This window comes from Pipistrellus kuhlii, unplaced genomic scaffold (assembly GCF_014108245.1).
Source record: "Pipistrellus kuhlii isolate mPipKuh1 unplaced genomic scaffold, mPipKuh1.p scaffold_m20_p_13, whole genome shotgun sequence".
NCBI classification, from domain to species: Eukaryota; Metazoa; Chordata; class Mammalia; order Chiroptera; family Vespertilionidae; genus Pipistrellus; species Pipistrellus kuhlii.
The window spans coordinates 38,410,479-38,427,746 of NW_023425438.1; the positions used below are offsets into that span (position 1 = coordinate 38,410,479).

The 17,268-nt window shown below is 48.2% G+C and overlaps 2 protein-coding genes across 6 annotated transcripts; both read right to left on the reverse strand.

Moving 5' to 3' along the window:
* Positions 1-2,898: 2,898 nt before the first annotated feature.
* LOC118717542 (putative N-acetyltransferase 8B) lies at positions 2,899-17,154 on the reverse strand. 5 transcript variants are annotated; one of them, XM_045580914.1, is made up of 2 exons: positions 16,849-17,154; positions 2,899-3,877 (listed from the first exon to the last, which is right to left on the reverse strand). In XM_045580914.1, the coding sequence occupies exon 2, from the start codon at positions 3,837-3,839 to the stop codon at positions 3,147-3,149; it is 693 nt and encodes a 230-aa protein (XP_045436870.1). In that variant the 5' UTR covers positions 3,840-3,877; positions 16,849-17,154; the 3' UTR covers positions 2,899-3,146. The 5 variants fall into 5 exon arrangements, with proteins under 5 accessions (XP_045436870.1, XP_045436869.1, XP_045436867.1 ...); XM_045580913.1 differs by lacking the exon at positions 16,849-17,154 and adding an exon at positions 13,162-13,261; XM_045580911.1 differs by lacking the exon at positions 16,849-17,154 and adding an exon at positions 10,588-10,699.
* TPRKB (TP53RK binding protein) lies at positions 9,761-16,013 on the reverse strand. Its single transcript, XM_036435733.2, has 5 exons — positions 15,974-16,013; positions 13,162-13,321; positions 12,082-12,204; positions 10,588-10,764; positions 9,761-9,889 (listed from the first exon to the last, which is right to left on the reverse strand). The coding sequence occupies exons 2-5, from the start codon at positions 13,300-13,302 to the stop codon at positions 9,803-9,805; spliced, it is 528 nt and encodes a 175-aa protein (XP_036291626.1). The 5' UTR covers positions 13,303-13,321; positions 15,974-16,013; the 3' UTR covers positions 9,761-9,802.
* Positions 17,155-17,268: the final 114 nt, after the last annotated feature.

Sequence of the window (17,268 nt, forward strand, 5' to 3'; positions counted from 1 at the left end):
GACTTTGCACCTCCTTGGAGACCCAAGCGCCAGTGTGCCCAGTGCTCAGTGTGAGACCATACTAGATTAAAACTCTTCACATCCATAAGCTACACACTCAAGGGGCAGACTCAGTGAGCACCAAAGCCCCACCAAAGCAAGTCCTGCTGCACAGGGGTGTCTCCTGCACAGCAGCTCTTCTGCTGCAGTAACAGCGGATCCCCAGAGTCAGTTGGCCTGGAGGTCAATTCCTTCCAGTGACACCAACAGCAATCAAGGCTCAGTTACAACAAGACTGTGCACACAGCCCACAAAGGGGTGCACTAGAGCTCCCAGCTCAGGTGACTGGGGAGACGGAGCCATTGGGATATATATATATTCTAAAGAACAATATAGACAAAATAGAAACAGATTCATAGATACAGAGAACAGACTGATGGTTGTCAGAGTGAGGGGGAGGGGGTTTGGGGCTGGGTTAAAAAGGTGAGGGGGTGCCGAAACCTGTTTGGCTCAGTGGTAGAGCGTCGGTCTGCGGACTGAAGGGTCCCAGGTTTGATTCCGGTTAAGGGCATGTACATTGGTTGCGGGCACATCCCCAGTAGGGGTTGTGCAAAAGGCAGCTGATCGATGACTCTCTCTAATAGATGTTTCTAGCTAGCTCTCTCTCTCTCTCTTCCTCTCTGTAAAAAATCAATTAAAAAAAAAATATATATATATATATAAAGGTGAGGGGGTTAAGAAATACCAATTGGCCCTGGCTGGTTTGGCTCAGTGGATAGAGCATCAGCCTTCAGATTAAAGGGTCCCGGGCTCAATTCCGATCAGGGGCACATGCCCGGGTTGCGGGCTAGATTCCCAGTAGGGGGCATGCAGGAAGCGGCCGATCGATGATTCTCTCTCATCGTTGATGTTTCTATCTCTCTCTTTCCCTCTCCCTTCATCTCTGAAATCAATAAAATAAAAATTTAAAAATATATTTTATTGATTTTTTACATAGAGGAAGGGAGAGAGATAGAGTTATAAACATCAATGTGAGAGAGTCATTGATCAGCTGCCTCTTGCACGCCCCCTACTGGGGATGAGCCAGCAACCAAGGTACATGCCCTTGACCGGAATCGAACCCGGGACCTTTCAGTCCACATGCCGGCGCTCTATCCACTGAGCCAAACCAGTTTCGGCAATAAAAATATTTTTAAAAAGAAGAAGTACAAATTGGTAATCACAAAATAGTCACAGCGTAGGGAGTATAGTCTATAACACTATAAAATATAGCTATGTCTGGTGCCAGGTGAGTACTGGAAATACCAGGGGGGATAAATTTGTAAAGTATATGATTGTTTAACCACTGTGCTGTGTGCCTGAAACTAATGCAAAACAGCAGTGAATGTGAACTGTAACAGAAAAACACAACAAAACAAGAAGACTCCATTGGCAGTGAGCGTGGACTTGGTCTGAGGAAGGTGGGCCCAGGAGCAAGCAGCCTGGGCGGCCAGGCCTGTCCCGCTGTTTGGCCACATCAGCCCCCTCGCCGGGATGACCCGGCAGCAGGGAGCCCGTCCAGTTGTTACTTTAAAAGTCGTTCAAATCATCACATTCCCCGTGGACCCCTGGCCTCCAGCACCAGGTGCCCATGCGGGAACTCCGCCTGGGGGCCCCCTGCTGGGCCCAGACAGCTGAGGGGAGCAGGTCCCTGCCTCTTCCTGCCCGTCACGGAGCATGGACCCCAGTCCCTGCCATTACACACTGAAGCTGGGACGCGGTGAGGGGCACAGACGTTTGGTTTAAAGCCCAGAAGTAGGGCCAGTTACACAAGTGGCCACGTTTTCTGAGAATCTCGGGGAAGCTGTTGGGCGCAGGCCTGGAGGAGGAGGATGGGCTGACAGAGGGGACTGTCTGGGACCCCAAGGCCAGGGAGAAAAGAGACCTAAATAAAGGGTCACGGCTGAGGCCCAGGGTTTGGGGCAAGAGAACATGCATGTTGGAGCCACTGTGATCACGGTGCCCGTTTGGAGGCAATGTGCCTGTTACAGAGCGAGGCGGCAGGGCTGTGCCAGGTCTGAGGCCTGGGCTAACCCTTCAGAGGTCAGCCAGGAGCAGAGGTCACTGCAGGGAGGGAGAAGGCCTGTGTGTCCCCAGATACACCTGAAAGGGACCCACCAGATCCTGAACAGTCGCCGCGGGGTGGGGGGGACCCAGTGAGAGACTCCAGGTCACCTGTGAGCCACCCATGCCGGAGATGTGCCAGCGGGGAAGGGTGCAGGGGCTGACATTCCGGCCCTGGGCCCCAGCCCCTCACAATCGATCTGACAGTCTATCCAGAGGAAGCAGTTAACTCTAAGGAACCTGTGAGATCCTGGAGTCTCCGGGCATTTGGGGACAAAGGCGGGGCCCCAGGTGTGGCCGATCTGAGAAACTGGGCGGCCCCATTTCTCTCCCCGGACACCAACTCCCAGCCAGTGCGACCAGGGTCTCAGGACCTGCAGGTTTAGCCTGGAAGTCAACATCCCACTCTCTGTGGCTGGCTCCCTTCTCAGACCCTTCAGCAGAGCAATGGGCCTAGAGCAGACCGATGGCCCCCGGACCCACCTTCTCACCTGGACCCATCCCCCCTCCCCTGCAAGGCCCTCTGCCAGGAGCCTCCACAGCTGCAGAGGCGGGTCCCTCCTTCCCGCTGAGCCTGGATGTTAGCAGGTGAGACCTGCAGAGGCTTGAAATGCATTTGCTTGTTTCTGCTTCCCTTAGGCTCATTCAGTTACCCTGAAGCCATGCCCGAGCGAGCCTGCGGGCACCTGAGGAAGCCCAGGCACATCACTCAGCCAGCCCCACGGCACGAGAACCAGCCACCCAGGACGTGTGGACAGAACCGAGACCAAAGAGCTGCCCAGCCAGGCCCCATGGGCAATGCTGACTCACACAATCCAGCGAAGTAAATGTTTATTATTCTTTTGTGATTGACTTTATGAACAGTCTTGTATCACTAGTTACCTGAAAACAGTGGCATCTGAAGAAGACTAAATGGAGCAGAACCACCACCATCCCCGTGGGGCTCGATGTGAACAAACAGAAGCTTTACTGAGCTGTCACAGTGAGATTCGGGGTGAGCTTGTTACACTGGCAGAGCCTGTGCTATCCTGACTAATCCACAATGACACAGATCACAGGCCCTGTCATTGCCCTGGCGCCTCAGAGGCCTGAGCCGAGGGGAGCCGGTAGGTTAAATGAACTATGTGAATAGCAGTTATCCTGTTAATCATGGCGGGGAAGTACTGTCCGGTCTTGCGGAAGCCCATGCTCTGGTAGAGGGCCAGGGCGGAGTGCTGCAGCATGCTAGTGCTGAGGACCACCTCGCTGCAGCCCTGGTCCCGCGCAAACTGCAGGACGGTCCTGACCAGGGCTCTGGCGATCCCCTGGCCCCGGTGCTCCCAGGACACGCTTAAGCGGAACAGCTCCAGCTGCTCCTTCCGCAGGCCGGGCCCCCCAGCGGGCAGGGCTGCCACCGTGCCCACCACCTGCCCCTCACGCTCGGCCACCCAGAAGCAGGAGCCCGGCTCGCTCAGGTAGGTTTTGCTGATGTCGCACATGTCTGTGCGCAAACAGTTGGACACATACTGGCTCCAGGGGTATTTGGCCAGGACCCTCAGGGCGGCCAGGAGGGCGAGGCCGGCCACCAGGGCCAGAAGCCAGGACCCAGAGACCAGAAGCAGGGCCAGGGGCCCCCCAAGCAAGGGCACAAGAGTCTGTGGCAGCCTCAGGAGGTGGCGGAAGGTGATGGGGGCGTGCTCAAGCATGCCCCGGGAGAACAGGTCCAGGACGCGCGGGCGGTCGCTCTCCTGGTACTTGCGGATGTGAAAAGGCGCCATGGGAGGCTTGTGGGTCCAGCAGAGAGAGCCTGGCAGTCCTGGGGAAGAGAGAGGAAGCCAAGTGAGAACCCCATCTCCCACCTCCTGGGAACCAGAGCTCCTGCTGAAGGGCTGGTCTCTCTGCTGCTGCCCCAGGAGGTAGGTCACAGCCGCTGGGAGCAGGTGTGGGGTCAGAAAGGCCTGCATTTGGCCTGGCTCCATTCCTTCGTAGCTGTGTGACCTTGGGCATGTTGCTTAACCTCTCTGGGCCTCTTCCTCTGTACAGCAGCATAAAATCAAAGCCTGCCTTCTGAGGTTGTTCTGACAATTTGATAAAACAACGGATGCAAAGCTCTGGTATATAAAGTACCAGCCCCCCTCCACTTCTCCCCTCACATCCTTTTTAAAAAAATTCTCACCCGAGGATATTTTTCCATTGATTTTTAGAGAGAGTGAAAGAGAGAGGGAAAGACAGAGAGAAATACCTATGTGAGAGAAACCCGATTGTTTGCCTCCTGTATGTGCCCCAACCAGGGCCTGGGCCTGAGGCATGTGCCCTTGACTGGAATCTAACCTGGGACAATTCAGTCTGCAGACTGACACTCTATCCACTGAGCCAACCAGCTAGGGTCCTCTTCTCCTCTTCCTGCCTCTCCTCTCAGCCCCTTGCTACCTTGGTGCCACTGTGCAGCAGCCAGAGCAGGCGCCCTTTACCCTTTGGTGCCTCTGCCAGGCCGCACTTTGCAGGAAGCTGTGTCCCCAGCACAGTCTCAGCAAAGGCTCCTTCCTCCTCGACGGCAAAGGGTCAGGCTGCAGAGGTGGCTGAGGAGCCCGATGCCCAGCCTGGCCCTGTGTTCCTTGAGAGCCAGAGGAGGGCCCGGGGCTGCCGGCCACCCCCAGAGCCCTGTCCTTCCTCCCGCGTCCTCTCACCTGTCACCACAGAAGCCTCCAATGTCCAGGGTGGCCTCAGCCTGGCCTCCTCCCTCAGCCTCTGACTGGCCTCCAAGAAGACTGTGCGGGGCTGGCTCTGGCTCTGGGGCCAGGGCCTGGAGGCCGCCTCATTGGCTGGCTCCCGGCCATGTCAATCATCAACCCCAGTGCCAGGGAGCTGGGCAGGAAGCCTATTCTCCTTTCACTTTGCAATGACGGTCATTATCTGGGAGCTGGGAAAGGGTCTGGAACAGCCTGAAAGGCCAGCACAGGACCTGTGAGCAGTCCCTGTAGGTCTGAGTGTGTGATGGGGGAGTGGACATAGGTGATTAAAGACCCTTCCTCTGAGATGGCTCCGTTCAGGACTGGGGAGATTGGAGTAACAATGACCTCCTGGGTAAGAGTTCACAGCAGAGAGCCAGCTTTTGGCTTTAATATGTAATCCTTAATGAAGGAGGCAAATCGCATGACCTATCAAATTGCACAGAGCACCTGCCTGTATTAAAGCCTTTAGTGGATGCATACCCTCATCCCAGTAATTCCACTTCAGGGAAGCTGTTCTAAAGAGAAGAGTCTGGGAGATCCAGGATGACAGCTTAGGTAAACACACAAACTGCTGCCATGCACAACAATTTCAAAACTACAACTAAAAACAAAACGTTTATCACCCAGAACCACAGGAAAGCTCGCTGAAAGGAAGCTCTACAACTAGATTGAAAGAGAAAAGAGAATTCAGGGCACAAGCACTGAAAAACTGAGGTACGGGGATGCTAGGCTGGCAGCAGATCCCGGCTGGCAGAAGGCGTTGCTTTCTTCAACCAGAAGAGAGACAAGCTCCCGATCTCTCTGAAATACTGTTTCTGGGGAGAAGCTAGACTGTCTGCCATGAGGATAGTGTAAGAAGCCTCTGGGACGGCTTTAAGCATATCAACATCTGGATTTTTGGGGTGCCAGAAGAAGAGAGAGAGCAGGATATTGAAGGCCTATTGAAAGAAATAATGACAGAAAACTTTCCCTACCTGGTGAAAGAAATAGACTTACAAATCCAGGAAGCGCACAGAACCCCAAACAAGAGGAATCCACACCAAGACACATCATTATTAAAATGCCAAGGGCAAAAGACAAAAAGAGAATATTAAATGCAGCAAGAGAAAAACATTAGTTACCTTCAAGGGAGTACCCATATGACTGTCAGCTGATTTTTCAACAGAAATTATGCAGGCCAGAAGGAAGTGGCAAGAAATATTCAAAGTGATGAATAGTAAGAACCTACAACCAAGATTACTCTAGCCAGCAAAGCTATCATTCAGAATTGAAGGTCAGACAAAGAGCTTTACAGACAAGCAAAAGCTAAAGGAATTCATCACCAACCAGGATTACATGAAATGCTGAATGGTATTCTTTAAGAAGAGGAAGAAGAAAAAGGTAAAGGTGAAAACTATGAACAACAAAAAGACATCAAATCCATAGCTACCAACAAGTGCATCTAAAAATCTGAAGAACAGAATGGACTGGTGAATATAATAGAATTAGGGACATAGAAAGGGAGTCAACTGACAATCCTCAGGGAGAGGGGGATCTGAGAGGTGCAGGAAGAGATTGGACAAAAACCTTACACCTATGGATGAAGACAGTGGCAGGGGGTAAGGGCATGGGGTGGGGTGAGGAATCAGGTGAAGGGGAGCTATGGGGGTGGGGGGAGAGGAACACCTGTAATAATTTGAATAAAGATTTATTATATATTAAAAAATAAATAAATAAAGAGAACAGTCTGGCCAGCGTGACTAATAGTTGAGTGTTGACCTATGAATCAAAAGGTCACGTTGGATTCCTGGTCAGGGCTCAATCTCCAATGTGGGGAGTGGAGGAGGCAGCAGATCAATGATTCTTGCTCATCATTCATGTTTCTCTCTCTCTCTCTTCCCCTCCTTTCCTTTCTGAAATCAATAAAAATATATTTTAAAAAAATAAAGGAGAAACATGTACCAAGATTTACTTGCAAAGGTGAGGCAAAAATTTGAAAGCAACACCAATGGAACTGCGTAAGTGAAATGTTGCAGAGCGATAAAACGAGCGTGTTTGTGAGGGCATGGGAAGAGGACACAGCAGCTGGGTATCACAGAACGACATTTAACCCTGACCGCAGCATCTGGAGCTCTGGAGGAAGCAGCCTCTCTCAGCTTCAGGGGAAACATGCCTTTATTTATGTAAATATACCGGAAGGACACAAAATCCATCTATTATTCCCGAAAACATTTGAACTGATTCAAATCACAAACCATTCCAGATTGTGGAATTTTGAAAAACATCTAGAGTACTCTTTAAAAAAATCTCAACATTATTATTTTTTAAAGAATTGTTCTAAAGGAGCCCAAGCACCATGACAAACACAATGCAGCCTGAGTGCCACAAGGACTGCAACCTACTTTCCAATAACATTTGCAATTGTTTTGCACACTTGAATTTCCTGACGGAGACCTGGGAGAACACGTCTGGTTTTCCCCATTGTAATGAGGACCATGTGAGGTGGTGCGTCAAAGTGCTTAGCACAGAGCATGAGGGCTTCTGCACTTCATCAGGAGCGATGGTGATGAAAATCACGACCACTCGCTTTCTGGCACATGGCCGGACCCCACTTCTCCCCGCTGTGAAGTTGGCCTGGCCGTGACTGGCTGTGAGTGATGAGTCCCTTCCCTGTGGGAGCTTAGGAACTGCCGAGTCAGCGTTCCTCCCAGCTGAGCAGTGGCCCACAGGGCACAGGCTGAGATGAGGCCTTAGCTGGCCGGCTCCCAGAGTCACTGCAAGGCTTCCCGCCGATTCCCGCTGCCTATACAGAGCGAGCAAGGAGCTTCTGTCATGTGAAGCCAGTGAACTTTAGGGATCGGAACTGCAGCCCAACCTAACCCAGAACTCCACAAACCACAGTCCTCAGTCTCCTGCCCATCCCTTATTTCCAATTTTACTGGAGAACCACCATGCTCATCCTTCATGTACTGTCTGTGGCTGTCCCTGCACTACAGCAGGGAGAGCTGAGTAGATGCAAGAGACCACTTGGCCTGATCTGCCCCTTCATAGAAAGGTTTGCCAACCCTAACCTAGTCTACCTTGACTGATACAATCGAAATGAAAAAAAACAAACAAACACAAATCACTTATAAAACATGATTTTATATTAGTGGTTGGACCTTGGGCAAGTTAGCATGATCTCTTAGTGGCTGTGTGTAAAATGAGGGTAATAACAGCATCTATCCCAAAAGGTGTTATGAGCTACTGTATATAAAACACTAAGGCAGCCGAAACCGGTTTGGCTCAGTGGTAGAGCGTCGGTCTGCAGACTGAAAGATCCCACATTCGATTCTGGTCAAGGGCATGTACCTTGGTTGCGGGCACATCCCCGGTAGGGGGTGTGCAGGAGGCGGCTGGTCGATGTTTCTCTCTCATTGACATTTCTGGCTCTCTATCTCTCTCCCTTCCTCTCTGTAAAAAATCAATAAAATATATTAAAAAAACAAACCAAACAAAAAACAAAACACTAAGGCAAAAAGCTTTTAGACATCCAACAAATGTTTGCAAATTACTATTCCAATTATATAAAAATAAAATACATCTGAATAAAAATAAAAGACTAGAATAACAAATAACACTAACAGTGATTATCTTTGAAAATATTAACAGGTAGGATTAGATTTTCCCCCATTATACCATCTGTTTCAAAATTTTCTATAATGAATATATACACCGAGTGGCCAGATTATTATGATCTATGAATGCATAATAATCTGGCCACTCAGTGTATATCCTATATAATAAAAGGCTAATATGCAAATTGTCCCCTCGACCAGGAGTTCGACCAGCAGGCAGGCCAGCCAACTGTCCATGTTCTCTCCCCCTGGCCAGGCTGGCCAGACCCTACCCATGCACGAATTCAACCTCCAGGCCTCTAATACACACACACACACACACACACACACACACACACACACACACTGAGTGGCCAGATTATTATATATTCAGAGATAATAATCTGGCCACTCAGTGTATAAACCCAATATAACAAAACCCTTATATGCAAATCAACTGAATGGCAGAACCACCTGTGGAACCGTCAGTCACTACGATGTGCACTGACCACCAGGGAGCAGATGCTCAACGCAGGAGCTGCCCTAGGTTGGGGCCAGTAAGCAGGTAGCTCCAGGCTGCCAGCCAAGGCGGGTGACAGCAGGGGCCCCCCATCGCCCTGCCCACTGGTCGCCTCACAGAGGGAGGTGACGGGTGGCAGTGGCAGGGGGCAGGGCTAGCCAGCAGGCAGTGCCAGGCTGCCAGCCAAGGCGGGTGCCAAAGGGGTCTCCCTGATCACCCCACCTGTCACCCCACAGATCGGCCTTGATCACTGGCCAGGCCTAGGGCCCCTATCCTATATATTGGGAACAGTCTCTTAGATTTAAACATTAAAACTTGGCAAGGCTACACTAACCCTGAAAAAATAGGATGATGCAGCGATGACATGCATGGACCCTGGCCTGCACATTTTGTGGTCAGCCCTGATTCTGACACTAATAACTGTGTGACAAAGCCAATTACTTATCTTCTCTCTGCTTCAGTTTTCCCACCCAGAGATGGGGGAAATGGTACTACTGCCTCAGAAGGATCATGTTATGTACCACTTATTTTAATAAAGGCAAATAAATGTAGCTGCACATACAACAGCAAGGTGTATGTGCAGCTACAGTGACTCTGGGAGCCTTGCAGTGACTCTGGGAGCCGGCCAGCTAAGGCCTCATCTCAGCTACGGGTGCCTTTCACCCGTATAAAAAGTATGGTCCCTGGTGCATGCAGCATCCCGATTGTGCCAGGATGTCCGACTGCTGGTTTAGGGCCAATCCCCAGCAGTTAGACATCCCCCGAGGGGTCCCAGATTGTGAGGGCACAGGCTGAGCTAAGGAACACCCCTCCCCACACGCACAAATTTTGTGCGCCAGGCCGCTAGTTTTATAAGAAAAGAAAAAGCGATGTTTTTTTTATAAATGCTGAACATTTTTAATGCTTCTGTCATTTCACAAAACATCTTTTGTTGACATTCTACAAATGACAGCATCCAATAATGTCCCAATCCTTTCTTCTTGTGAAGACAGTTTATATATCTATAAAAAATAGAATACAAATTATGGTATGCTAATATATTCATGCACTAACTTTTATTACAGAAACGTGTAAGTGAAATCATTTTTCATTCAATTATTGCAACAACAGTATGAAATTACAATGTGACTAAAATATGCAAAGTAGATGCATCACATATGTCAAAAGTGCCCTTTAAATTGCAATTATGGTGGTAGCTCTTTAAACATAGAAACCAAATTTATACCAGTTTAAAGGCATACATCTACATACTAAACTTATATTACAAATGTAATATAACTATGTAAGCTTGACATCTAAAGTTGTCTATTTTTTCTTAATTAGAAAATGCTTTTATCAACCAAGTTTCTAATCGTACTTTACACAAACCTGCCTCTTCCAATTCTTTGCATAATTTTTAAGTAATTTTTAGTTATGTTAACCTTTCTTAAAAGTTCAAAAAAAATGCCACGGTTGGGTGGCTGTTGGTCGGAGCATCGATTCCTGGTCAGGGCACTTACCTAGGTTGCGGGTTCTCTCCCCAGTTAGGGAGCATACGGGAGGTAAGCGATTGATGTTTCTCTCTCTCCCCCTTCCTTGGTCTAAAAAAATCAATCAATCAATCAATCAATCAACCAACATATCCTCCTGTGAGGGTTAAAAAAAAAAGTAAAAAAAACAACAACAAACTATCACCTTCTACAAATGTGGGTTTACAAACCTTTTTGACTTCTGTAATATTTGTTATTTCAGGAAGATTTTCCAGGGAAACTTGCTGACCTTCTACCTTAGCTATTAGGTCTTCTTTATCTATTTGTTTTTCTCCATCTTCAATGCAAACAATTAGAACTGAAGTGTCATTTGCTGAGATACCGAATTTTTTCAAAGCCTCTGAAATCTGGGGGGGGGGGAAGGACAATAAAGCAATAGTTTCTATGTCTGAAGCACCTCACCATCTTTCTTCCTGCTCAGGGTATTTTCACATCCTGAGGGTTCTCTCCGCCTAGTTTTATCTTCAATAATCCCTTTCCAACACCCATCAGTTCTGCCTCTACAGCACTCTCTGCTCAAAGGGGCACCTCATCCTGTGGAATCAAGTTCAGATTTCCTCGAAAGGCACACAAATCACCCCTCCTCCGGCCCCGTGACCCTCAGCCCTGCACTCCTGTTCTCAGCCAGGCTGGCCTGTCTGGAGATCCCATCACGTCATACCTCATTGTCTGTATGTGCTCACTCTATGTTCAGCCTGGAGTGCCTCTCCCTCAAGGTCCAGTTCAAATGTCACCCCCTCCTGCACCCTCCTCCTCACAGAACTGTTCTTTGCTGTTCCCACAGATGTGAATTATTAGTCCACCGTATCATTTATCTTAGGGCATTTGTTCATCTGCCTTCCTCAGGAACATATCTGTTCCTTCTGTTCCTAGATGTCTATTGAATTGAATAGTTTCTTGAATTATTTCAAATGTTCTCAAAGAAACAATAATTACCTGGTAATTTTTTCCTCCAGATACTGGGGGATTCTATTTTCATGCATTTCATGAATATTTCAAACATCTGTATTTAAACCATACCACAGGTTTCCTAAGTTTTCTTTTGATGACATTAGTACCTGATTGTGTTATGAATAGTCGTGGTAATACTACAACTTCATCAGCAAAATTTCAGCTATTTTTTATTTTCATGTGCCACATGTGGAATGTCTTTAGCTCAAAACTTTTGAGTTACGATCAGTATCTCAAACCATAAACTCTTCCTACCCTGAGTGTGGGAATGAGCACGTGTTAAGGGCTGTTCTAGGTAGCAAGAAGGCTTCTCGTAGATGGAAAAGACATGGGTTCCATGCTGAAGGAGTTTACAGGAAGAATAAAAAATGCATACAAAGCACACAAATATCCATGCCTACTGTTTTATCATTCAGATTCAGAAGTCACTTAGAGAGATCTTCCTGATCCTATACAAATAAAACTATGCTCACTTCATTTAGCAAAACTTCTGATTGCTCAATACCAAGTCCAAAGCTTATTTCTCTAGTAAAAGGCAGAGCTAAACTTCAACTCTCAGTCCAGACCTCTCTAGACCTCTTTTCACTACTCCTCTGGTTTGTTACTAACAATAGACTTACAGGAATTTAGCCTCCAACTCAACACTGGGGAACTCTCATACTGTCATGGCAAGGAGAGCAGAAATAAAGTTAAGTAAAATCCATATTAATTACATTGTTATTTGGGGACAGGTTGAAAATAATTTCAGTAGATAGAGTTCTCGTCTTCATTTTTCCTAGTTTGTAGAGATGAACTGCTTTGTTTGCTGCCACAAGTATCTGAAATGGATCGACAATCTACCAAAAAAAAAAAAGCAAAACAAAACAAAACCAAAGAGAATTACACACAGAGAATCTGGAGTACTCTGAAGATGCATGCTCTATCTCATAACTCCAAGGTCAGGCTGTTTTACTTCATCACAATCCCTATGAACTATTGGTATATTTCCAAAATTGCTATCTCAAGGGCCTGGGTATTCAGAAAATCATAGAATTTTAAAGCTTCAATAAACTTAAATAGTAAAAAAAATTAAAACTAACATTTATCAAGGGCTAATATTATGGGAAAAAAGTCATATTCTAATCATTTTATACCTCTATTATTCTTTAATTCTAAAAACTACCCTATGAAATCGGTATTCTTATTCACCTGCAGTAGATGAAACAAAGAGGGAATCTCTGGGTTTGAATACCAGCTGTGTCACTTACAGGCCGGGCAGATTCCGCAGATTTTTACATCTTTAAATAACAGAAGGGTCACCCTGCATTCGGGAAATAGGTCCAGCTGATGCGTTAGGAGGGGGTAATCACTGTACTTACTTCACAGAGTTGCTGTGAAGTGAGCCAGTATAGGTAAAGCACTTGGTAGCGGGATGATGTCAGACCAGAGTAAACACTATATACAAGTTGGCTACCATCTGTGCAAAGACCTAACCACTGGCAGAGTTGGGATGAAGTCCTGGCAACGTGGTCCCTCAGTGTGTGCGCGTCAGCGCGGTAGGATTTCAGGGGAGAAATGGAGATCCAGGCTCCTGCCCTTATGAAGCCAGGCCCACCTTCCCACCTCCCAGTACAGGGCCTGAAGCTTCGGCTTCCATGCACTATCACACTCAATGCCCAAATCTGACTCCACTCCATAGTTTGGACAAGAACTTTTTACCCGAAGATGGCGATTTTAGGCTAACCTATTACATCATGAGAAAGTAACATATTCTTAAATGCCCATATGTCTCATTCATTCTCACTGGTACTTACCACTGTAGGGTTTATCAATGAACTATCAATAGCACCTTCCATGGCCTTTTTTCTCAAGTCTCCGGCATTTTTAACATCTTTAAATAACAGAAGGGTCACCCTGCATTCGGGAAATAGGTCCAGCTGATGCGTTAACTGCATTTCATAGGTAAGCAGGATTCTATTGCATAAAACCAAAAAAGACCAAAAGCCTCTTTTGTTTAAAAGTTAACATTATAATTCATAACAAACATCCTTGCTAATAAATTTAAAAACTTTAATCATGATACAATTATTGTATTTAACTAAAAACTAGAAAAATCCACCCCAAAAGCACACTTGGCGTCCTCCTGGGATCTTATCTTCCTCCTGGGCTGAGCTGTCTGTGCTTTCCTTCACTTGGGGAAGGATCACGGCTGCTGCCCGATGCCCTGGTGGTACCGGTGAGGAGCTGAGGCAGGGCTGAGGGGCAGCTTCCCAGCAGCTGACTAGGAGCGGAACACCAGGAATTGTTTAGGCTGCAAATTACCTACAGTATTAACAATACGGATAGTGGGGAAGGGCATGAGATAAGGATAGAGCCACAGTTGTCTAATAATTGTTCACCTTGCTAACTATAGATAAGTTTTCTTACAGACACTGGGAAACTGGAGGGTGAAACAGGCTGTAAAAAGATAAGATGCCTCGATGGGTCCACGACTCAGAAAAGAAATGCATTCTGAGAACAGACCAAGGACAGGACATGCTTCCCTTTGGTTGCTGTGCCGGACCCTGACCCCCTCTGGGAGTTTTTCTCGGGCTGGGCTGTTTGTACCATCATAAAAGATTAGCCACCTTGTTATTGGACTTTGAGCTCCTGAAGCCGGACAGCAGACTCTGCCCTCCCCTTTTTATGTTACACTTGCAGCTCACAGCCGCATGCAGCTATCTTCTCCCTTTGTGTATATAAACAGCCAGTTTGGGGGGAAGGGGGAGGGTCAGAGTAGAATTTCCAGGGTGACTGACTGGTCTCCCCATACAGTCAGCTCCTATAGAATTCAACCCTGTTTCTGCCTAATTTGGCTCAAATAGTGACAGGTGGCCTCAGACTCATGTGTCCGGTTTCAAAACCTCTCTTCTACACAGCCTTTATAAACTTTCTGATCTCGCCATTTTATTTGTATTTTAGCAAAACCTAGACACATATTAAGGGAGAAAGTAATTTTATAAATAAAAGTATGATATGACAATCATTTCACACATGGAATATCAGCAGAGAAGGCACATTACTAAATAATCAGTAAATTAGCCCTTTCTTAAACATAATTTAACAAGGAAAGGGTACATACCGGTACAAAGACATGAAAGAAGCATAAGAGACAGCTTGAATAATGAGGAAGACATAACTATAACCTTGGATGGAAAGACAAAATCTTGCAAAAATTTGATCTTTAAAACAATTTCAATCAAAGCCTTAATTAGATACTTCGGTGAGGCAAATTGATAGGTTCACGTTATCTCCCACCGGGTGGGCTCCATTTTGGACATCTGAGAATTTATGTCATGAGAGGTCCCTCTCATTCCAACAGTAAAATGTTGAAACCTATTAGCTAGTTAACAGGGGATTAGTTGTGACAAAACAACCATTAATACCTAAAGTCTTAAGAGTAAAGACAAAATAGTAATAAAGAACATTAAATAAAAATCTATGATTGGAAAACAAAATGTAAAATTCAGCATAAATCATGGGTTTTTATAAAAGATGCGCACACAAACTTAAAGGAAAACACATCAAAAAGTTATCTTTAACTTGGTGGAATTAAATCTAACTTAATACACCAAAAAATGGCCCTCTTGGGTAGTTGGGTTATAATTTTTTAAAATATATTTTATTGTTTTTTTACAGAGAGGGAGAGGGATAGAGAGTTAGGAACATCCATGAGAGAGAAACATCAGATCAGCTGCCTTCTGCACCCTCCCCCCACTGGGGATGTGCCCACAACCAAGGTACATGCCCTTGACCAGAATTGAACCTGGGACCCTTGAGTCTGCAGGCCGATGCTCTAACCACTGAGCTAACCGGTTAGAGCTATAGATACTTTTTTACTCTCCTGCATAAAAAATTTGTGTATGTTCTGAGTTTTCTAGAGAGCACACAAAATTAACTAAGTACATATAATCATGGAGGAAAACACTTTCTGTGGTTTGTTTTTACATTAGAGAAAAAGGAACCCCTAGCACACATCAAAATTGTTTTGTTTTGAATTCACTCAGGCCAGAAACTTAGAATCATAATACTTAAATAGCATATTTAATCTATAAAGTCTTGCCAATTTCACTTCTATTTAAAAAAAATTATATATATATATATATATATATATATATATATATATATATATATATATATATATATATTATTGATTTCAGAGAGGGAGGAAGAGAGAGAGAAACATCCATGGTGAGCAGGCATCCTTGTATGTACCCTGAAGGGAATCCGACCGGAACCTCCTGGCTCCGGACCACGCTCAGCCTCTCCATGTATTTTACCATCCTGACTACATCTGTCTCCAAGAGAGGACGTGATCCCCGACACAGGCTGTATTTTATTTTATTATTTTTAAAAAAACGAAACAGGGGTTGTGATTTTCTTTTCTTGCCCTAGCTGGTTTGGCTCAGTGGATTGAGCCTGGGCCGGAGGACTGAAGGGTCCCAGGTTCGATTCCGCTCAAGGGCACATGCCCGGCTTCCAGCCGGATCCCCAGCAGAGGGTGTGCGGGAGGCAGCTGATCACTGATTCTCATCACTGGTGTCTCCCTCTCCCTTCCTCTCTGAGATCAATAAAAAATATTCTCACCTGAGGATATGTTTACTTATTGATTTTAGAGAGAGAAAGCGGAAGGGATGGAATAGGAGAGGGAGAGCGAGAAAGCGCGCGAGAGAAGCGCCCATGGGCGCCTCCAGCACACGCCCCTCTCGGGCCGGACAGCTGCTACAGCCAACGGCGCCGCCCGCCAGGGCCCCCTGACTCTCTTTTATTTTATTTTACTTTTCCATGTGACTCCTAGCTTCACTTTGGCCAGCCCACTGCTCCCCGCACCCGCCGCCGCCAGCCCACACCCCGCCGTCACCCTCAGCTGCGGCCTCCGCGGAATGGCGGCCTCACAAGTCCTGCCCCCCCATCTCCCACCCTCTACCGGCTACGGGGCCCTTTCCAACGTGAACCGAACCCGTCCTCCCGCCGCCCCGGGCCGGCCCCACTGCGGTCCCGGCGGCCAGACCCCGGGCCCCGACCTCTCCCCGCGCCGGGGGCCCGCACTCCCTCCCCGGCCGCAGGGGCCTCCCCGGCCCGGCCCGGCCCTGCCTCCCCCGCTCCGCCCCAGGGACAGGGGCCCGGACTCAGTCCTCCTCCCTTCAGCTCGCGGCTGGAGGCCGTTTACCAGCCCCCGAGCCGGGGACCATCACCCGAGCCCCTCTCAGTCCCTGTCACACCTGACAGGGATGGAGCGTCGGGCACCCCAGACGGTGCGCTCCCGAAGGGAGACCGAGTCCCTCACTTCCGGCGACGCCCCAAAGCCAGGCTCCGGGGGCGCTTCCTAAACCGGGGCGCAGGGAGCGCCGGGCGTCATCTCAGAAGCCCCGGTTCCGGCGGCCTCCGGCTCCCCCGCCGGCTCCCTCCGGCCGGCCGCCTCCCTCCCGCCGGCCCGGCCCGCTCCCGCCGCACGGACTCACCGCCGCCTCCGCGTCCGTCCGGGAAGACCGTCCCCGCCCTCCTCCGGCTGCTCCTGTCCGTTCCCCGCGGAAGGAAGGTTCCGGCCTGGGTCGCTCCGCAGCCCTCCCGCGGGCCTTCCTCCCCGAAGCGGGGTCCGCAGCCGCCAAGGTCACTTCCGGCAAAGAGGGGCCTGGAAGCGGCCGCGGGTCGGAAGCTGAGGCCCGGGTGCGAGTCTCAGCCGGGTCCCTAACCCCTGTGGGGTCCTGGGCGAGATGTCATCACTTCCTTTTTGTGCCAAGATGAGCACGTCCCCGCTGGTCCAGATCCAGCAGTTCTTTCCGCGGGCCACCGGGACTCCGTTTCCTTCTGGCTCCGGGGGCGGCCATTTAGGGAGGCTCTAGGGTCCACGCTCCAGGTTTGCTTTGGAAAAGCAGAGATCG